This window comes from Suricata suricatta, chromosome 12, assembly GCF_006229205.1.
Source record: "Suricata suricatta isolate VVHF042 chromosome 12, meerkat_22Aug2017_6uvM2_HiC, whole genome shotgun sequence".
Taxonomy (NCBI): Eukaryota; Metazoa; Chordata; class Mammalia; order Carnivora; family Herpestidae; genus Suricata; species Suricata suricatta.
In genome coordinates this window covers 82,990,428-83,013,506 of record NC_043711.1, presented here as the reverse complement: position 1 = coordinate 83,013,506, position 23,079 = coordinate 82,990,428, and the positions used below count along the sequence as shown (strand labels likewise).

Below are 23,079 nucleotides of genomic sequence, written 5' to 3'. Positions count from 1 at the left end.
GTCAGTGTGGAGCCTGCTTGGGATTCTCTCTTTTTCTCTCTCAGACCCTCCCCTGCTCAATCTCTTTCTCTCTCTTTCACTCTTTCTCTCCCTCCCACTCTCTCTCAAAATCAATAAAGAAATATTAAAAAATACTGACTACATCACTTTCTGGTCTAAAATCCTCCAATGGCACATGGATTACCCTTTGAATAAATTTCTAAATTCTCAACCATGGCAAACAAATCTGTACCTGATTGGCCACTGTCTCCTCTCTACCCACACCTTCTACTACTCTCTCCGCTTGGAACATACTTGTTTTCTTTCTCAAACACATTTTCCTCTTTCCTAATTGAGTCTGTTTCCTCCACTTGTCAGCCCTGATTAGTTTCTTATCCTTTATGTGTCAGCTCAAATGTCACTTCTTCCCAGAGACTTCCCTGATGGCCCTGTCCACTGCTACCACCACACTTCCACCAAATTATTCTGATCATACCAGCTGTTTCATCTAATCCACAAACCTGAAATTTCCTTATATATTTATTTAATGTTAATTATTGCAACTAACATTTAAGCATTCAAATCAGCACTTCTCATACATTAATTAATGAAGTAGTGTTCTACTTAATGCTTATCAATGGGCTCTCTAAAGTCCAAAACTGATCTGTAGTACTTGCTGACTTCCATGTGTAAATAGTCTCAGTGGGAGGGATTTCAAGCTACCAACCTGATGTCACTGAACACCAATCTAGGAATTGATTGGCAGTAGCACACCATTACATAGTATTTGCCACTGTAGTGATAACCTCAAGAGAACAGATAAAACAAAATGTAGTAAAATAATCAGGAAGTAGTAAGTTTTGAGTATTTATTACCTTATTTTAATAGAAATTATTTAATTACAAGTTTATATAATTTAATTTTTGATAATAGCTCTGTTTAATTTTTTTTTTTACATTTATTTATTTTTGAGAGACAGAGCACAAGTGGGTAAGGGGTATAGAGAGATGGAGACACAGAATCTGAAGCAGGCTTCAGGCTCTGAGCTGTCAGCACAGAGCCCACGCGGGGCTCAAACCCAACACCGCGAGATCATGGCCTGAGCCGAAGTCGGGTGCTTAACCGACTGTGCCACTCAGGAGCCCCAATAATGGCTGTTTAAAAGCGACTGGCAAAATTTGTAAGCATTCTTCAATCGTTTCTGGGGAGCCCTTAAGGACTGTCGGGCTAACAATCAGCGTCATTTTCCAGATGAGGGGCCTGAGGCACAGAAAGATTAAGCAACTAGTTCAAGGCTGCAGAGCAAACAATTCTGTCAACTACTCCAAAACGTATCCTCAGAACCCAATACAGTGCCTGGCATATAGTTGGTGTTCAATAAACAACTGTAAAACACATAAATGAGAACATATTTAACATTATTTTAAAAACACCCCAATATTTGGGGTGCCTGGGTGGCTCAGTCGGTTAAACCTCTGACTTCGGCTCAGGTCAGATCTCACGTTCGTGGGTTTGAGCCCCGCATCGGGCTCTGTGCTGACAGCTAGCTCAGAGCCTGGAGCCTGCTTCCGGTTCTGTGTCTCCTTCTCTCTCTGCCCCTCCCCCTCTCATGCTCTGTCTCTCTCTGTATCAAAAATAAAATAAAATATTAAAAAAAAATAAAAACACCCCAACATTTAAAACTTACACAAAAGAGTTAAATTAACAACTTCTCAAAACTTGCTCATTATTCTAGGAAGACATGCCTTCACTTGCCTACTTATCAGCACCCAGCGCTTTTACAAGGCACCTACTATCTTAGGAGAGGTCGCCCAACCCTTTGCTACAAGCTTGAGAAGCCCCGCTCTACGTCGCCCCGCCCCGCCTCGCCGCAAGGCTTCCTAGGAGTTGTAGTCCCCAGTCAGGGTGCTCCAGCGGCACCAGCAAGGCGCGCTTGACCGCAGAACTACAGAGGGTGGCGCACAGGTCGCGAGGCTTTTCCGCCTCGCATTTCCCTCCCCGCCTGCGCGCCCGCCCCAGCTATCATGGCGGCTCCCTTGGCTTTGCTGCTGGTAGTGGCCGTGACCGTGCGGGCGGCCTTGTTCCGCTCCAGTCTGGCTGAATTCATTTCCGAACGGGTGGAGGTGGTGTCTCCACTGAGCTCTTGGAAGAGAGGTGAGGCCACTGGCTGGAGCAGGTGGCCAGGCCCCGCCTGTGCTCTCCTGGCCTCAGTGAATGGGAGGCGGAGGCAGTGGCCTCAAGCACACGATTCTGAGGGAACTGACCCGCTCTGGTGCCCTCGGAGAGGCGGGGCCGCCGAGGGGAGGGGGCGTGGGACTGTGGGGCGAGGTTTGAGCCCTAGGGGTAGGCTCACCTAAGGTGTAGGGGAGCTGAGGGGGTGTGTCCCCCTCGGGTCCTAAGGAGAGGGGCGTGGTCTGAGAAAGGATAGGTAGGAGAAAAGGGCCTGCTGTGTGGAGTGGGATTTGCAGTGGGGATTGGGTTTTGGTGAGGGATCGTAGGTGGTGCTCCCTGGGGTACGGGATGGTGTGTGAGGGGTTCCCCGAGTGAGGCGACCTGTCTTGCCTAAGCGAGTAGAGTGTAAGAGTGTGCTTAGACGCCAGTTCTCGGTCTGGGACCTGTAGTATAGCATTTTCCACTGTTTCTTAAGTTCTTCATCCAGCACTATTTTATACCAGTGCCTACAGTGAGACAGAATTTGTCCTGAAGGATCCACAGGCTAGTGGGAGAGACAGTTATAATCCTTTTTGAAAAATGTTCTTCCTGTGCACATCCAGTCTTGGAGTTTCAACCCTGAAGACAGTGTCCTCTCCTTTTCCGGTTTCCTTAGGATGTGAGCTGTGAGCTAACTGTTGAAGGTTGTAGAATTCGGAAAGGGAGATAGAGAAAGAACTACTGGTAGTGGAAGGTAAACAGGGTCAAGAAAATGTTGAAGGGTGCAAAATGTACGAAGTGGAGGAGAGATGGGGTAGGGGTTATGTTAGGGCCAGAATTTAAATACATTTTAAAAAAACGTTTTTAAGTTTAAGCACAGTGGACATACAATGCACAAATATTACAATGCACATATATTAAGTGTTGAGCTCAATGAGTTTTTACAGTCAATTTTTACTCATGTAGGCAGCACCCGCCAGCACTCAGATCTAAAGAAACAAAACATTGCAGGTGTAACAGCACCCCAGAAGTTCTCTTTGTGTCCTTGAACCTTAAATGCTAGAGTTTTGATGTTACCCATAGACACTCTGGAATGGAGAATGGCATAAAGAATGGTTGTTTTATGAATAATTCAAGCTTAGGTTTCTAAAAATACTATATATGAAAAATTATGGTAAGCCTCTTTTATCCCCTAGGTATTCTATGTGTTTGATGGTGTTATTTCCCCCATTTTACATAAGGGGAAACCACAATTTAGAGAAGTTAAGTAATATGCCCCTGTTTTCCAGTTGACAAATGGTAATAAAGGTAGTAGTAATTCTTATGTGTGATGGCGAGATCTTACACTTGATAATCCTTGCATATAATATTTGCATATAGCTATTTGTTGAACAAACTTAATTGTTTGGGTTGAAGCCACTTGGTTCCTGCTTTCTTCTGGATACCAGAAGCCCCAAGGCAGTATTAGGCCCTCCTTCCTTTGTTCTCTTAGCACTTTAGACCTCTATTAAGAGCATTTCTCACTTTTTATTATAATTATTTGTTTATATCTGGTTTCTCCATTGTACTGTGAGTTACTTGAAGGCCAGAACTGTTTTATTCATTTCTAAATCCTTTGTGCTTGGCATAGAGTAGTTGCATTGTTACTGTTTAATAAATATTGAAGAGAAGAAAACATAGGATCTGGTTACATATAGGAAGAGCAGAGGGAAGGATCCAAAGATGAGGCAATATAGTATGGTGATAAAGAGCACAGAGTCTGTTGATCTTTAAAAGGGTTTGAGTCTTTTGTTTTGTTTTTGCCTCTGCTACATATATCTGTATGATCTCCAACATCATTTTTCTCACCTGTAATGTGTACACCATTAAATGAGATAATCCATGTTTAAGCTCTTAGCACAATAATGAAAGCCAAAACAGCTAATTCTAAGATTTTGAATCTAAATAATTGGGAGAACAGTTGTGATATTGGCTGAAATAGGTGAATTAGAAAGGACAGCAGTGTTTGATATATGTGTAGGGTGATAGTATGATATTCAGAGGTTTAGGTCTGGAGCTTGGAGCCAGTGTTCGAGCTAGAGAAAGAGATCTGCTAATCACCTATCTGAATCTGATGGAGTCAGGATAATTATTTGTCCTGTTTTAAGTGGGGATAGTACATCTGTATCACTTGTCTTCAGGGTATACTTTAAGATGGGATATTTTAAAAAGCAAGTGATTGTATTTAACTCTAAAAGGCAGGTATTTAAAAATATTGCAGTAGGATCCCTCTGGTTTCACATAACATTCATTCATTCATTCATTCATTCCACATGAGTTTTTTGAGTGACCAGTTGTTTGGGTGAAGGGCTGTGAATCCAAATAGAATTTGATTGGCTGTAATCATAGAGTGATTTTTAGTGGGAATAAGTGAGAAATAAACTTGAAGGAGGTCATTCTTGTCTTCAAATATCTAAAGAGTTTTTAACTTGGCACGTCATCAGTTCTTTCATGTGCAGATGACAGGACCCCAACTCAAACTGCTCAAATTATAATAAAAAGTGAACTTATTGACCTACATAACAGAACAATTCAAGGTAGATCCGAACTTCAAACCTAGCTAGATCCAGAGACTCAATGATCTCATTAGGACTAATTCCTTCTCCATCTTGGCACTGACTGCATTTAAGAGGGCTCTTCTTGGGTAGTGGCAAGATTGGCCCCTAATGGACTCTGACTTTTATATCCTTACAGTGTCAGGTCCAGTGGAAGGACAGTTACTGTTCTTCAACAAACATAATGAAAGCCTTGGAGTTGAGTCACATTGAACTTGTCTGGGTAATATACCAATTCTTAAGCCAACTACTGTGGTCAGCCAAAGTCCTGTATTCATATATACCTGGCTGTCCCAGTTGGTGGAGTGTGTGACTCTGGATCTTGGGATTGTAGGTTTGTGCTCTATATTGAGTGTAGACATTACTTAGTAAAACCTTAAAAATAATATATATATATATCTACATCTTTGGAGAGCGGACAACCTCCCAAACTATGGAAGAGGGGGCATACAGTAGGAAACCAGAGTGCTGTTACTAGAAGAGGGAGAAATTGATGCTGGGCAGGTGAAAATAATGGATATCCATTATAATAGGAAAGACCTCTTTTCTGTGTCATTCATTTCTACAGACCCATCAATTTATTTGGTGGTCCAACTAAGATTTATATAAATTTCTTGCTTGACAGTATGCAAGCATGTGCTTCTCAGTCCAATAAAAATAATAACAAACACTGATGTAATGCTTTCTATATGACAGGCACTGTCCTAAGCATTTTACATATGTTTAAGAACTAATTTAATCACCACACTGGCCCTAAGATGTAAATGGCCCTAGATGTAAATACCCCATTTTATAGATGAGAAAATGGAAGCACAGAGATATTAAGTCACATATATAACGTTTCATGTGAATAGTTGGGAGTCTTTAGGCATTGCTTTTCTACCAGAGTTCACTCTATACCATCTTGCATAGAAATGTGTCAGAAATAATTTTGGAACTTTTTTAAAGTTTTTCCTCAGCCTTTGCTCTAATGATCAGGAATCAGTATGGGCTTAGCTTCTTGAGTTTAGATGTAACTATATGTGCTTATTTAGAAACCCACCTCCAATGCAGCTCTGAGAGTCAGGGTCAGAAAGAACACTTCTGTTAGCATTACTTTAAAAAAAAAACCAAAACTTTTACTGTTAAACAAAATGGAGAATTAGTAAACCACACGCAACAGTGTATCGCACAGTGAATTATTATAAGCAGAACACCTTTGTAGCCATCATCCAAATCAAGAGCGAGAACTTTGCCACTTCAGAAGCCCTTTTTTATGTCCCGTCTCAGGCACAGCCCCCTCAGCCCCTTCAGTAAATAACCATTATCCTGACTTTTATAGTCATGACATCTTTTTTTAAAAAATGTATTTATTTTGATAGAGACAGAGACAATGCAAGTCGGGGAGGGGCAAAGAGAGAGGGAGACAGAGATCTGCACTGTCTGCTTCAAGCAGAACTCATGAAGCATGAGATCATGACCTGAGGTGAAATCAAGAGTTGGATACTTAACCATCTGAGCCATCCAGATGTCCCTATAATTATGACATTTAAAAAAATTTTTTTAAATTTATTTTTGAGAGAGAGAGAGACAGACAGACAGCTTGAGCAGGGGAAGTTCAGAGAGAGGGGGAGACACAGAATCCGAAAACAGGCCCCAGGCTCTGAGTATCCATCAGCACAGAGCTCAACGCGGGGCTCCAACCCACGAACCGAACCGTGGGATCAGGACCTGAGCCGAAGCCGGACGCTCAACCGGCTGAGCCACCCAGGCACCCCTAGTTATGACATTTTTATATCCTTTTTGTTTTATTGCTTAAATGAATGTCCCTAGTCACTTAGCTTTGTCTTGCCCTTAAATGTTTTTATACGTGTTTAAGTTTCCCTTTTATGACTGTGACACCTTTGAAACATACTCGTCAGGCATTTTGTATGATGTCCCCCAATTTGGGTTTGTCTAATGTTTCTGATAGTTAGACAGTTCTGATCATGGATTTTGGGGAAGAATCCTACAGAAGTGTACTCAATGTATTGGATCAGGGTACATCATATTGAAATGACTTATGACTTATGATGGTAACCTTAATCCCTTAGTTATAATAGTATCTGCCTGTTTCTCCACTATAGTGTTACTATTTCCCCTTTTTAATTTATAAACATTTGGGGGATATATGTAGGGGCTCTGTATAGTTTTTGTCTTGTTTCTTTGTAAAGTTTTTACCCACTACTTGTTGCACTTGTGGGTTGATGATCTTGCCTGCAGCAGTCATTACTATGGTGTTCCAGTGGTGACTTTTCTATTGCCCTCATTCCTTCTTCATTATGAGTTGGAATTTTTCTATAAGGAAGAGTTGTCCCTTCTTCCTTATTTATTTATTTAATATCTGTATGGACTAATAGGTATTTTATTCTCTAGATTATAACCCATTTTATCTTTATTTTGATGCTCAAATTATTCCATCTTTGGCCATTGTCACCTCTTTCAGGTTGACTCCTTTGTCCTTTTGACATACTTTCCTCACTGTTTGTTTGTTTGTTTTGTTTTGTTTAGTACTTCATTACTTTCTGGAACCACAAGATTCTTTAGGGTTACCATATTTTTTCTTGGTTCAGTCCTGGAGTTGACTAATTCTCCAAGGAGCCCTGGTGTCCTTTATTGGAGAATGTTATGTAGAAAGCAAGATCTAGATGATGGGTGTGTTCATTGCTATGGGAATGACACTGTCTCTTGGGCCTTCTGGGATAGTACTTTTTAACAAGCTTAATGCATGCCCTTCTTGATATGGGAAGCTCAAAGACAATGTTTGTCTTTTTTTTTTTTAATGTTTATTTTTGAGAGAGAGAGAGAGACAGACGGACAGAGCATGAGTAGGGGAGCGGCAGAGAGAGAGAGAGAGAGAGAGAGAGAGAGAGGGAGACACAGACTTTGAAGCAGGCTCCTGGCTCAGAGCTGTCAGCACTGAGCCTGACACAGGGCTCAAACTCATGAACCCCGAGATCATGACTTGAGCTGAACTCAGAAGTTTAACTGACTGAGCCACCCAGGCACCCAGACAATGTTTGTCTTATGCTACATAATATGTTTTTATTATCACCCATAAGAAAAGCATATAAAGATAACTAAATAAGAATTTTTACTTCATGGGATTTATCAGTTAAGAGTTGAAACACTTTAATTTTTTTTAATGTTTTTTATTTTTATTTTTAAGAGACAGGGAGAGACAGCATGAGCAGGGGAGGGTCAGAGAGAGAGGGAGACACAGAATCTGAAGCAGGCTCCAGGCTCTGAGCTAGCTGTCAGCACAGAGCCTGACACAGGGCTCAAACTCATGAACCCCGAGATCATGACCTGAACTGAAGCTGGATGCTTAGCCAGCTGAGCCATCCAGGTACCCCAAAACACTTTATTGGGGCGCCTGTCTGGTTCAGTTGGTACAGCATTGTGTCTCATGATCTTGGGGTTGTAAGTTCAAACTCCACATTGGGTGTAGACATTACTTAAAAATAAAATCTTAAAAGAGTTGAAACACTATTATAAAAAAACCTTGTATTTTAGAATAGTTGGCAGTAATTAATTAGTTTTTATGGTCAACTATTCTGAAACATTAGTTGGATAATAATCCCAGGAAGCAGAAATTTTATTCCATTTCTCTGGTGTACTTTTCACAGGTGTTTAGGAAGTACTCTAGGAAAAATGATGGCTTAAATCTATGGGCTCTTTATATTGTTGTTGTTTTGAGTAATTTGGTTTTTTCCTCAGACATTTTATGAAACCTATTTTAAAATGTTCCCAGCAAAATATTATTGGAACATGGTTATATATGTTAGAATTTGGGGCCTTGGTTATTCTTTTACACATGGAGTAAATTCACCATTATATTCTAGAGGATTTTGTTACTCTGTAATTCAGATGTTCCCAAACGTACTGCAGACCATGCCAGAGTTTTCAATCATGTGCCCCCAAATAAGGACATTACAAGAAGTTTATCGTAAATATCAGTGTTTTCAAGTAAAAATATTTTGAGTTGATGCTCTTCCTATACTTTTCAATGTTATAGATGGTGGGAGTAAATGATAGTGGTTGTTTTTTTTTTAATGTTTCCACATGAGGTTAACTCTTCCCTTAGATCAATTATTTATTAAGTAATATGAGGTCATATTTAATCATCATGATAGTGCCACATTCTAAGCACTTGCCAGAAAACACATTGGCAAATTTACAGGTGTACAATATCCTAGCAAACGCATATCTGAGAGAAATTACATTTTAGACAATTGCCTAAAAAGTATGCAGTCTCCCTCTGGATTAGCCAGTGGAGAGGATGTCTATGGACAGCACCGTACTGGTCCTCTGTTGAGCTGCTTTTACTGCTCGGTGGTAGGATGCCATTGACTTACTGGGGTGGGGAGTCGCCCTGTGAAGTGGCCTGAGGAATCATCTCCTTGGGTCTCCAGTAAAGCTGTCAGTGAAGGGTTGAGTAGTTGGGTTACACAGCAACTTCTTTATGTGACTCTGTGGGGCAAGCTTCTTTCTGGTCCTACTATAAGGACCAGTTATAGCTGTCTTGTGCAATGACTTTTTTTATTTTACAGCCAGTATGAACTGTGTAACTGATTAAGTTTCCTTCTAGGGTGGGTCCATTTAAAGGCATATTTAAGGCCCACTCATTATGAATATGTAGCTTTTATAGAATAGGCTTTGTAACTTTGTTTTTGTTTTATTTATCTTTGAATAGGTAATTAAGTCACAGGGTTCAGAAACCAATGGTGCCAAAGGCTGTATGGTTAAAAGGCACCTTTCCATACCACTTTCCTATAACCACTCACTTATGTTCCCTGGAGGGACCAGATTCTTATATGCATCAGTTTCTTAACATGTACTTCTGATATTTTAGGAGTATGTAAGCTCATACATTTTATAAGTTTTTGTGTGTCCATTTATGTTTTTTCTTCTCCTTCACTCTCTTTCTTTTAAAATTAATTTTCCTATTTCTTTCTAATAATTATGAAATAATGCTCATTGATAAAGGTTCAGAAAATGAAGAAAAGGTAAAAGAAACTAAACATCTTCTGTAATCTTATCAGCAGAGATGGTTGCTGTATTTTAAATTTTATTTATTTTGTTTAATGCCTAAGTTTTGTGTTTATGAGGCATTTCTCATTGAATACATATTGATTTTCTCTCAAATAATTAAATGGATCAAGCCTTATAAATATTTAAACTATAAATATTTAAAATAAAATGTGATCATATTGCCATGCTGTGTTATGACCTTTTCATTTAAGAGTACTTCATGGATGTCTTTCTTTTAGTAAATGCATATCTGTAATATACTTTTTTACTTTGACTCTTAATTTTGAAATAATTTTTGATTTTTAAAAAGTTGCAAAAATAGTACAGAATTCCTGTTTACCCTTCACTTAACCTCTTCTAATTTAAACATCCTAGATAACCATAGTATACTGACCTAACCCAGAGAATTAACATTCGTATGATACTAATAACTGATATATTATTGGAATTTTATCAATTGTACCACTAATTTTTTTTTATAGTCCAAGATTCAGTCCACAATCCCACACTTCAGTTATTATGTATCCTTAGTCTCTTCCAATATAGAACACTTCTTCATTCTTAAATGTTTTTTTTAAGTTTATTTGTTTATTTTGAGAGAGAGAGGGAAGGAGAGGGAGATAGAGAATCCGAAGCAAGCTCTGAGCTGTCAGTGCAGAGTCTGACATGGGGCTCAAGCTCATGAACCATGAGATCCTGACCTGAGCTAAAATCAAGAGTCAAATGCTTAGCTGACTAAGCCACCCAGGTACCCCTCAGTCTTAATATTTTTAAAGAGCACTAGGCGGCTATTTTGTCTCAATTTGGGTTTTCCTGATGTTTTCTCATGATTAGATTGAAATTGTGCTTTTTTGGCAAGGATACCACATTTTTGGCATAAGGACTACAGAAGCGTTTATCTCCATCTCAGTGAATCATTTCAGGAGGTACTTGATGTTGATAGTGTGAACTGTTCAACATTATTAGTGGTGATGTTAACTTTGGTCACATGATTAAGGTAGTGAGTGCCAAGTTTGTCCACATAAAATTATTTTACCCCTTGCAAATGTGGCTTCGCATCATATTTTTTCTCACTGATTTTAGTATCCCTTGATGATCTTGCCTTTCACAATTATTACTGTGAGATCTGCCAAATGATGATTTTCTATGCCCATCTTTCCTTCTACATTTGATACTTACAGTTCTCTGTAAGGAAGAGCTTTCTTTGCTCCTCCACTTATTTATTCATTTATATCATAGTATAATTTTAACTATAAAATGTTTCTATGTATCTATCCACACATCCACATATATACGTATAATAATTTATTTAGGTAAATCGCTACTAATGGACATTGGGACTATTATTTTATTACTTATTTATTTTTGAGAGAGAGAGAGAGACAGAGCACAAGTGGGGGAGGGGCTGAGAGAGAGGGAGACACAGAATCTGAAGCAGACTCCAGGCTCTGAGCTAGCTGTCAGCACAGAGCCTGACTCAGGGCTCGAACTCATGAACTGCAGGATCATGACCTGAGCCCCGAAGTTGGACACTTAGCTGATTAACCCACCCAGGTGCTCCGGGATTATTTTTTTAAGTTTATTTATTTTGAGAAAGAGAGAAAGCATGTGTGCAAGTGGTGGAGGGGCAGAGAGAGAGAGAAGGAGAGAAGGAGAGAAGAGAGAGAGAGAATCCCAAGCAGGCTCTGCACTGTCAGCGCGGAGCCCAATGTGGGGTTGATCGTGTCCTGAGCCGAAGTCAGACGCTTAACTGACTGAGCCACCCAGGTGCCCCAAGGGATTATTATTTTTTTTTAATACTCTGAGCACTGTAACGAACATACAGTTATTTTCCTAAGATCAATTGCCCTAAGAACAATCACTTTACTGTCAAAAGTACTTTAAAAGTACATATTTCCCTGTAGAAAAGTTAATACAAATGTCACTCAAACAAGCAGCATATGAAAGTTTCCGTTTCCCTACACTAGCGACATTTCTTACCAGCTTCTAATTTGTTGTCTTATCATTTGGGGGGATGGGGCAGAATATACATGAAAGAAATACTTTTTAAAGTGGGTGGAAATTACAGTGAGATAGAAAAACGCTCATAATTTAACATAAAACTTTCTCCTAAGAGCTGCCCCACAGTGGAAATGGGTGCACATCATCTGAAACGTTCAAATCAAGATTTAAAGCCACTGGTTGGGCATGAGGTAAAGGGGGTTGAACAAACTGTGAGGCCCTTCTTGTTCCTGGGAGTATCTAACTCATTGGTCTCTGGTCATCTGCACATGTCTCTGAACTTGGATGAAGTGAAGTGAACTTGGATGTCTTACTTTTCAGTGGTTGAAGGCCTCTCACTGTTGGACTTGGGAGTGTCTCCGTATTCTGGAGCAGTATTTCATGAAGTAAGTGTTCTTGTTCTCCTTTCTGGGTATTAAGAGTAGTTTATAGTAACAAATACCAAAGCCTAACCTCTGCTTTGTACAAATGTTTGAAAAAAATCTATTTTTGAAAATCATATTTAGAAACAGACCTTTTTTAGATGTCCTCTGCATAAGAAGGAGGTTTCACAATTGCAGTGGAAATGATCCAGATTAAGATTGCGATTTGCGGAAGCAGATGAGACTTCGGTAGAAGTTACCATTTTTATTGGCAAATAAATTGTAAACAGTTCCCAGGGCACAAAAAAGTTGTATGCTAATTGGCCTGTAATTGGTTCTTCGGAACATGCTTTTCAATGAAAACTGTGTCGGCAATGCTGGTTTCTTAGAAAGTCACAAAAGCCTATTTAACCCATAAAATTAGTTCTTAAGAATGGTAAAGTCATTCATAGGTCACCATCATCTCTTGCTTCGGCTTCTGCGACAGCTTTCTGACAAGTCTTTCTCAAGTCCATCTTGTTCCTTTACTTTTTATTCTGCAGTCAGAGTCCTCTTGGCTGAAATGTGAGTCTGATTGGGTCAGCTCACCACTGAACTCAGGATAAAATCCAAATGCCTCAGGGAGCATACAAAGGCCTGTGGGCCCTGCTTACCACATTAGCCACATTTCTTTCTACTCTCACCGCCCCATTATTATTGGTTATATCATTTTAAAGTAGAAATCTTTTCTAACTTGAAATTTTTTTTTAAATTTTGTTTTATTTATTTTTGATACAGAGAGAGACAGAGCATGAGAGGGGGAGGGGCAGAGAGAGGAGGAGACACAGAACCGGAAGCAGGCTCCAGGCTCTGAGCCAGCTGTCAGCACAGAGCCCGATGCGGGGCTCGAACCCACGAACGTGAGATCTGACCTGAGCCGAAGCCGGAGGCTCAACCGACTGAGCCACCCAGGCGCCCCTCTAACTTGAAATTTTAACCCCTTATTTTTACAGTTGTCTGCCTCACACATACTTTGAGAACAAATTTATTTTTTTTGTTGTTGTTTTTTCTGTCTAATATTTTGAAAGCATTCAGCTTGGTTCTCATGGAGATAACAGCTGGCTTTTGCATTCATATTCATTAGCTTGTATTAATATCTAATTGAACCACAATAATAAGAGCTGCTAGCAGAAACAGGGACAATTTAAGACTCTTAATAAGCACAAATTCAGTTATTGGGAACGGATGTGTGTGGCATATAAAAGCATAGCCCACTAGCCACAAGGGCCCAGTGTGGAGGAGGCCTCGGGCAGTATGCTTTCTAGACGGAGTAGGAACCCCCTGAGAGAGTTCTCACATGCTTTCATTATGCTCCAGCACTGTGTTCTCTCTTACCTAGGTGTCTTTGCTCATGTTCTAGACTCCTTATGGAGGGCTATTTGTCCCTCTTCTTGTGATTAGCTTTACTATTTATATATTAGCTTAGAGTTTACCTCCTTCTAGAAACTGTTCTTCATGAGCATCTTCCAAAGCATCTTGTGCTCATACTTTTTAATGCTCATATTATACTCTTGAAAGTCTCTGTACTTGTTTTACCTACTATGATATGTTCCTATGATATACTGTGATGGATTCCTCAGAACAGGTGCTAGTACATTTTCATTAAGTATTCCTAGTGCCTAGTCCTATATCTATATATGTTTCCCAATCCTTCCCTCCTTTTTTTTAGTAAAGATTTGTTAAGTACATACCAAATGCAAGCTACTGTGGTAGGTGCTAGGGATACAAAACAAGACACGGTCATTGGCCCCATGGTACTTATTTTTGAGAGCGAAAAAAAAAGTTAATAAAAAGGAAACAGATTTCAGAGCAAAGAATATTACCAGGAGTACAGCTGATTATTTCATAATGATAAGGTCAATTTTCAAGAGAACATAACAATCCTAGTGTTTATGCACCTAATAACAGAATTTCAAAATATATGGAAACTGACAGAACTGCAAGGAGAAATAGACAAATCCACAGTTATAGCCAGAGGTTTCAATACCTTCTCTTAAGGATTCAAAGGACAAGTAGACAAAATCAACAAGGATGTAGAAGCCTTGGCTAGTATGTCAACCAACTTGACCTCACTGACATTTATAGAACATTCTGTCCAGCAGCAGCAAAACACATAATCTTTTCAAGTGTACATGGAACATCTGCAAGATAAACCGTATCATGGGTCGTAAAACAGGCTTAATAAATTTAAAAGGATTGAAGTCATACCAAGTATATTCTTTGACTACAGTGGAATTAAATAAAAAATTAATACCAGAAAGATGTCTGGAAAATCTCCAAATATTTGGAAACAAAATATACTCCTTAATAACCCATAGATCAAAAACGAAATCAGAAGAGAAATTAGGAAGCATTTTGAACTGAATGAAAATGAAGGCACAACCTATCAAAATATGTGGGATGTCCCTAAGCAGTACTTGGGGGAAATACATAGTTCTAAATGCCTATATTAGAAAAGAAGAAAGATCTCATATTGATGACCTCTTTTTCTACCTTAAGAAACTAGGAAAAGAAGATAAACTAACCTCAAAGTAAGCAGAATAAAAGAAATAAGATCTAAGTGAAAACAAATGAAACAGGAAAATGGTGAAAATCACTAAAACAAAGTTGGTTCTTTGGGATGAACCGTAAAATTGATAAACATTTGGGAATTAGGATGTATTCACTATCTTGGTTATGGTGATGGTTTGTTTCATGGGTGTATACATAGGCCAAAACTTATCAAATTGTATACTTTAGGGGTGCCTGGGTGGCTCAGTTGGTTAAGCATCTGACTTCAGCTCATGACCTCACTGTGAGGTCATGATCTCACAGTTTGCATGTTTGAGCCCCACGTTGGGCTCTGTGTTGACAGCACCGACATATGACACCACTTCATATCCTGTCCCCCTCTCTCTCTGCTCCTCTCCTGCTCACATTCTCTATCTCTTAAAAAATAAACATTAAAAAATAGTATACTTTAAATAAACTAGTTTATTTTATATAAATATAAATATAAATTAATATTTAATTATTATTATATTATATTAATATATTTTATATTAATTATACTTCCATAAAACTAAAGTTTAAAAAAAGTGAGATTTCAGTTAAATGGTAAGTAAGTATATGTGGAAAAATAAAACTGGGTAAAGGTATAAAGAGTGACAGTCAGGGCTGTGTGGGTGGCTCAGTTGGTTAAGTGTCCGATTTCTTGGTTTCAGCTCAGGTCATGATGTCATGGTTCGTGAAATCAAGCTCCATCCACATCAGGCTCCACGCTGACAGCATAGAAACTGCTTGAGAGTCTCTCCTTCTCTCTCTGCCCCTTCCCTGAATTCACTCACTCTCTCAAAATAAATGAACTTAATAATAAAAAAAAAAGAGTGACAGTTGGGGCACCTGGGTGGATCAGTCCATTAAGTGTCTGACTTTGGCTTAGGTCTTGATCTCACGGTTCATGGATTCGAGCTCCACATCTGGCTCAGTGCTGACAGCTCAGAGCCTGGAGCCTGCTTCAGATTCTGTGTCTCCCTCTCTCTCTCTTCCTCTCCCCCACTTACGCTCCATCTCTCTCTGTCTCTCAAAAATAAACGTTAAAAAAAAGAAAAAGAGGGGCACCTGATGGCTCAGTCAATTAAGCATCATGATCTCACAGTTTGCGGGTTTGAGCCCCATGTGGGGCTCTGTGCTGACAGCTAGCTCAGAGCCTGGAGCCTGTCTTTGGATTCTGTGTCTCCCTTTTTCTCTGACACTCATTAAAAAAAAAAGTGACAGTCAGGTATGTGTCACTATTTTAGATAGTGTGTTCAGGGAAGGCACTCTGAAGAAGTGAAATTTGAGTAAGAGATCTAAATGAAGCAGCATTGTAGCATATGTGATGGCCCTGATTTGAGAATGCACTTGTCATTTGTGAGTTGGATAAAGAAGGCCAATGTTAAGGTAGAATGAGCAAAGAGGAGAATAATAGAGACAAATTATGAGAAGTTAGGAGTCAGATTATGTAGCACTTTTTTATGCACATGGTTAGGAGTTGGTTCTCCTGTCTATCTTTAATTATTTTTAATGTCCATAATTTAAGATATGAAGGCCAGAGCTTCCTCCCAGATTCAAATTTATAAATTCTCAGTTGGCTGGGGAAATCATTTGGGATACTTCTTGTTTAATTTGGTTTCTAGGAAGAATTCATTCAAGTCCTCCATGGTCATTTGCTCAAAAGGAATTATGTTATTCATCTTCTCTAGGTCTCTTGTAGTTCTCCATCCTGGCCTCAGAGAGAGGCAAAAACTCAGCACAACTTTCCACATCTTCTTTTTTCTCAGCATGCTGGCACATGAGTCTTCAGGGCATTAAACTTCTCAAAGTCATTTGCCAAGCCAGCCTTTACTACATTGGCCTTGTATAAGCCCAGTCGACAGCAGGTGGATACTTAGGTAGAGTAGCCAGTGTGGTTATAAGGGTCTCATTCCAAGACTTTAGGGACTTAGAGTGGTCTTTTAGTCTCAGGGTATGATCTTTCCAAGGGCTACTCAGTAAATGCTTTTTAAAGTTTTTGCCTAGCCATCTTGAGATCCTTCACCAATCCTGGAGACCCATAGTAGCAAGTAGATTTTGTTTTTACTATGCTGGCAAGACATGGATGGAGACTTTTAAACCAAGAGAGGAGCAATTATATTTACTTTACATTTAATAAATATTGCTGTAGATACTGTGAGGGGAAGTGACTCTAGGGGCAAGAGGTGAAGCAGAAAAATGATTAGGAAGGATGCTTATGCAGTAGTCTAAGCAGGATGATGGTGGCTTGGGACTAGTGTAGTAATGACGAAGACGGTGAAAAGTGATTAATGAAGAGTGAAAGAGTGGGAAGTGAAAAGTGATTCTTTAAAAAAAAGTAATTAGAGGGGCACCTGGGTGGCTCAGTTGGTTAAGCGTCTGACTCTTGGTTTCAGCTCAGGTCATGATCTCACAGTTCATGAGTATCTAGCCCCACATCCAGCTCCATGCTAACAGTGTGGAGCCTACTTGGGATTCTCTCTCTCCCTGTCTCCCTGTCCCTCCCCTGCTTGCTCTGTTTCTCTCTCAAAAAATAAATTTAAAAAAAATTTAAAAAAAGTATTTAGATTCTCATTATACTTTTAGAAGTAGACTTGTTAATAGATTTTATATGAGATATGAAGGCAAGAGTGGATTCAGGGATATGAATCAAGGATAGCAGGTTTTTTTGTCCAGAGAAATTGAGTGAATGGTGGTGTTATTTAATGAGATGAGGCATACTTAGGGAGGAGCAGGTTTTAGGAGGCTGAGAAGTAAGAGTTCAGATTTCACCACGTTAAGTTTGAAGACATCCAAATGACATTGGTAAGGCAACAGACTATACAAATGTAGAAGAGAGGTTCTGGCTGGAGGTATAAAATTGGGATCTGTCAGCCTGTGGATGATATAGGAAAACATGGGACTTGATGTGATCACCTCATGTGATAGCCAGCCTCCATGATGTCCCCCAAAGATTTCTGGCTTTTGACACTCATACTTGTTGTGGTCCTCTCTCACATTGTACCAGAGTTGGCCTGTATGACCAACAAAAAATACGCGGAAATAATGGTATGTCACTGCATAGATTAGGTTATAAAAGACCCTGTGGCTATGTCTTGGACTTTGTCTCTGTTGAAAAGATAGACAATAGACAACCTTTTTGAGTAGTTTTGCTCTAAAGGAGGGCAGAGAAATTGTATGGTAAGTGAAGGCAGATATCTAGTGAAGAAGTTTTAAACATGAGAATCTGCCCTATATTTATTGTGGCATTGTTTACAGTAGCCAAGATATGGAAGCACACACACACACACACACACACACACACACACACACACACACGTACGTGCACACACACACACAGACAACAAACACAGGAATATTATTTATCCATAAAAAAATGAAATCTTGGCATTTGCAGCAACATGGACCTAGAGGGTGTTGTGCTAAGTGAAAGAAGTCAGAAAGAGAAAGACAAATATCATATGATTTCACTTACATGTGGAATCTAAAAAACCCAAACAAATGAATAAAAAAAAAATCAGAAACAGACCCATAAATACAGAAAACAAACTGATGGTTGCCAGAGTGGAGTGGGGAGGGGGAGATGGGCAAAATGGGTGAAGAGGAGTGAGAGAGACAGGCTTTCGGTTATGGAATAAGAGGAAATAAAAGGGACGGCACAGGGAATGTAGTCCTGGGTATCGTAATAGCATTGTATGGTGACAGATGGTAGCCACATTTGAGGTGCGCATAATATATAATCACCGTATTGTACACCTGAAACTAATGTAGCACTGTGTGTAAACTACACTTCAGTGAAAGAAAAAAAATATGTGGGGGCAGCTGGCTGGCTCAGTTTGTAGAGCATGCGACTCTTGATCTCAGGGTTGGGAGTTCAAGCCCCACAGTCGGTGTAGAATCTATTAAAAAAGAAAAAGAACGTGTAAAAGTATGCTCAAAACTTAATAAAATAAAATAAAATAGCAAAAAAAAAATGAGAATCTGCATATATGGTTGCTGATGGGAATAATCCTATGGATAGAGACGTTGATGATATAGGGAAGAGAATAACTGAATGAACAGTGTCTTTGAGGAGTCAGGAAGGAATGGGATATAGTTCACAAGGGGGAGAATTTGACTTCGGGTAAGAAGAAAGGAAGTTCATCTGTTGTTAATAAGAGAATATAGGTGTAGATAAAGGAAGTTGGCCAAGGAGTAGTGGGAAAATCAGGTGGTTCTCATTTAATTGCTTCCTTTCCTCAGTGAAATAAGAAATGAAGTTGTCAGATGAAAGTGAGAAGTTGGAGGTTGAGGACAGGGGAACATGTGAAATAGTCCTTTCAGAAAGAATATGTCGAATGAATGGAAGAGCCGTATCTAGCCATTTAACCGTTATTTAAAATGTTTCTCTGGTAGAATGCATTCTTAGCTACAATGAGGGAACCTAGAACATATTCTTACTCCTCATGAGTGTGTGTAAGTAAAAGGGGATAATGGTATGAGGTGGTAATTTCCAGCTATAAGAAGCTATGTTAACTCTCTGTACTTGTGTAAGATAACCCCATTAGGACTGAACAGTTGCTTCCCCCAAACATAGTGGGGATGACTTTAAACTGGAGTCCCATGCTCCTCTTTCCTGAATATGGTAAGTTAATTTACTTGTAAGCTCAATGTTCATAAATCAAGAGCTACCTGTATTTCAATATAGTTTCTTTAAATAATAAAACATAAAGTAATAAAATTAAGGTTGCCTGGGTAGCTCGGTTGGTTGAGCATCTGACTTGATTTTGGTTCAGGTCATGATCTCAGAGTCATGGCGTTAAGCCTGCATCGGGCTCCATGCTGAGTGTGGAGCCTGTTTAAGATTCACACTCTCTCTCTCTCTCTCTCTCTCTCTCTCTCTCTCTCTCTCTCTCTCATGCTGAGTGTGGAGCCTGTTTAAGATTCACTCTCTCTCTCTCTCTCTCTCTCTCTCTCTCTGTGTGTGTGTGTGTGTGTGCGCGCCTCTGCCCTCTCCCCCACTTGTGCTCTCTCTCTCTCCAAAATAAAAGAAAAAAAAAGAAAAAATTATGTCAAACCAAGTGAAAAGAGTATTTTGGAAGAGAAAGTTCATCATTCCTTTGCTCCCCCCCTCTCCCTGCTTTCTTTTAATCTTCAGCTCGTTTTACTATCTGGTTCATAGGGGAAAGTAAGAATATGTAAAAAGGGAGAAGAAAAAATCTGCACAGGAGAGAAAAAGAATTTTGGCAACCACATTAGATTTTATGACTGTCTTCAACAAATGTTTCTGTTTTGTGTTTAGCCAAGTACTGATCCTAAAATTGTGAGTTCATTCAAAATTTACCCTAATCTGACTGGGAATGGTCACTTACATGGAAAGGTAGCATGAAGACAAATTATATTCAGTGTATACTTCTCTATAATAATATGATATACAGTTTAACTACTATAAACATGTTAGTTCATTATAGAAACCAGCCCATTTGCTGATAGGCTTTTTGAGAACTATCATTTCTGAGAACTACTTAATAGTGCCACTCTAAACTATCTGAAGCATCAAAACACTTTGAAAGCAGGCTATTGGTAATATAAATATCAAGTTACTACTTCTTACTGACAAAGATAAATGCAAAAAAGAATCCATTCGAAGATAGTTGAAAAAGTTTAGTTCTTTTAGAACTTTGAAAGGCAAAGTTTCAAAAGGAGGTAAAAAGTTGATGTCAGGTATCTAACATACTGAGGTTTACTGTATAGGCGCTGTGCTAAGCACTTTGTGCCCACTACTAGTTATTCCTCCCATGGACCCAGTGAAGTAGGTCACTATTCTTTTTTTTTTTTAATGTTTATTTTTGAGAGAGAAAGAGGGTGAGCAGAGAGAGAGACACAGACTCTGAAGCAGGCTTCAGGCACTGGGCTTTTAGCACAGAGCCCAATGTGGGGCTTGAACCCACAAACTGCAAGATCATGACCTGAGCCAAAATTCGACACTTAACTGTCTGAACCACCCAGGTGCCCCCAAATAGGTGGCTATTCTTATTTTATAGCTGAGGAAACGAAAGTTTGGAAGGGACAAGTACACAGGTGGAACCTGGACTTAAACCCGAGTTTGACACCAAAACCTTGTTCTTTCTACCACACTAGCTTGCTATCCCTAAAAAGCCTGTTAGGGACCTTTGCAATATTATAGGACATATTTTTGTATGTGATTGGGCATTGGGAAGAGGTGCTTCTGAGTCACCAGCAAGAACTCACTAAAACCAAGTCACGCACTATCCTTCTGGTTCTGGTGGATTGGTGAACTGGCTTATAGTAGCATATCTACCCTCCAGCCGAGAAAAACTAGGAAAGCAAGATGAATAGAAAAACAAATCTGTTTGATGGTATTGGAAAGTACTGAGATAGCCAGGATTGCTGAGGGGCTGAGATCCCAGAGAGGAAAATACAAAATGTGAGACAGTCTGAGCTACTTTCTCCTGATGTATTTATCAATTTGTAAGTGGCATAGGCTGAGGGCAGAGAAAGAGAACAGAAATTGGCTGCTAAGAGGTTAAGTAGATGGGGCGCCTGGGTGGCTCGTCGGCTAAGCCTCCGACTTCGGCTCAGGTCATATCTCACATTCGTGGGTTCAAGCCCCACGTCAGGCTCTGTGCTGACAGCTAGCTCAGAGCCTGGAGCCTGCTTCCGGTTCTGTGTCTCCTTCTCTCTTTGCCCCTCCCCCTCTCATGCTCTGTCTCTCTCTGTATCAAAAATAAATAAAAACATTAAAAAAAAGGTTAAGTAGAACTATTGGCGTCTCACAGTGCTGGAGAAATAAAAAATCAAATGCATGGCCAACCAGGGTTGCTCTGATAAACATCTTGGCTTCCAATTTGGCCCTCAGAAGGAATAAGGGTAGATGACATATAGACTATTACAAAGAATAAATCAATGGGGTGCCTGGGTAGCTCAGTCTGTTAAGCATCTGACTCTTGTTTTTGGTGTGGGTCATGATCCCAGAGTTGTGGGATTCAGCCATGCTGAGAGTGGAGCCTGCTTGAGATTCTCTTTCTCTGTCTGCCCCTCCTTCCCAGTTGTGCTCTCTTTCTCTCACAAGAAAAAAAAAGAAAAGAAAAGAAAAGAAAAAAAGAAATCCAGCTTAGTTAGCTAAACTCTAATTAGATTAAGATGATGCAGTTCTACTTACTTGCTTGCCAGAAATTTAAAGAAATTATTCCTGGAAGAAAATAGCCTTATCCAGAACCTCTTCGATTTTTCGTATATAATATCCATCACTCAATCAAAAGTTACTAAGCATAATATTTGTGCTTTTTTCTAGTTTGTTGAAATAGGCCTGGATTGCAATATACTTTCCTCTTAGGACTGCCTTTGCTGCGTCCCAGAGATTTTGGATAGTTGTATTTTCATTTGTTTCCATATATTTTTAAATTTCTTCTCTAATTGCCTTATTAGCCCAGTCATTCTTTAGTAGGGTGGTTTTTAAACTCCACATTTTTGGAGGTTTTCCAGACTTTTTCCTGTGGTTAATTTCAAGTTTCATAGCATTGTGATCTGAAAGTGTGCATGGTATGATCTCTATTCATTTATACTTATGGAGGGCTGCTTTATGTCCCAGTATGTGATCTATCTTGGAGAATCTGCTATGTGCACCCGAGAAGAAGGTGAATTTCCTAATTTCAGGATGCAGAGTTCTAAATACATCTATCAATTCCATCTGTTCCAATGTGTCGTTCAGGTCCATGGCTTCTTTAGTGATTTTCTGTCTGGTTGATCTATCCATTGCTGTCAGTGGAGTATTAAAGTCCCCTGCAATTAGCGCATTCTTATCAATAAGATTGTTTCTGTCTGTGATTAATTGTTTTATGTATTTGGGTGCTCCTGAATTTGGCACATAGATATTTATACTTGTTAGCTCTTCCTGATGGAGAGACCCTGTAATTATTATATAATGTCCTTCTTCATCTCTTGTTACTGCCTTTACTTTAAAGTCCAGTTTGTCTGATATAAGTATGGCTACTCTGGCTTTTTTTTGGCTTCCAGTCGCATGATAGATATTTCTCCATCCCTTTACTTTCAACCTGAACATATCTTCAGGTCGAAAATGAGTCTCTTGTAGACAGCAAATAGATGAATTTTGTTTTTTTATCCATTCTGCCACCCTGTGTCGTTTGGTTGGAATATTCAGTCCACTTACATTCAGTGTTATTATTGAAAAATGAGGGTTTAGAGTCATTTTGTTCTCCCTAGAATTCATGTTTATAGTGGTGTCTCTGGCACTGTGCATTCTTTGCAACATTTCCCTCATAGAGTCCCTCTTAGGATTTCTTGTAGGGCTGGTTTGGTGGTCATGAATTCTCTCAGTTTTTGTTTATTTGGGAACACTTTTATCTCTC

The 23,079-nt window shown here is 39.4% G+C and overlaps 1 protein-coding gene across 2 annotated transcripts in view; it reads left to right on the top strand.

Moving 5' to 3' along the window:
* Positions 1-1,981: 1,981 nt before the first annotated feature.
* Positions 1,982-23,079, top strand: part of PIGU (phosphatidylinositol glycan anchor biosynthesis class U) — an 83,404-nt gene continuing 62,306 nt past the window's right edge. For both annotated transcript variants that reach the window (XM_029918399.1, XM_029918400.1), the window contains exons 1-2: positions 1,982-2,133; positions 12,099-12,163. In XM_029918399.1, the coding sequence (XP_029774259.1) occupies positions 2,004-2,133; positions 12,099-12,163 (195 nt within the window). In that variant the 5' untranslated portion in view covers positions 1,982-2,003. The remainder of the gene's footprint in view (positions 2,134-12,098; positions 12,164-23,079) is intronic.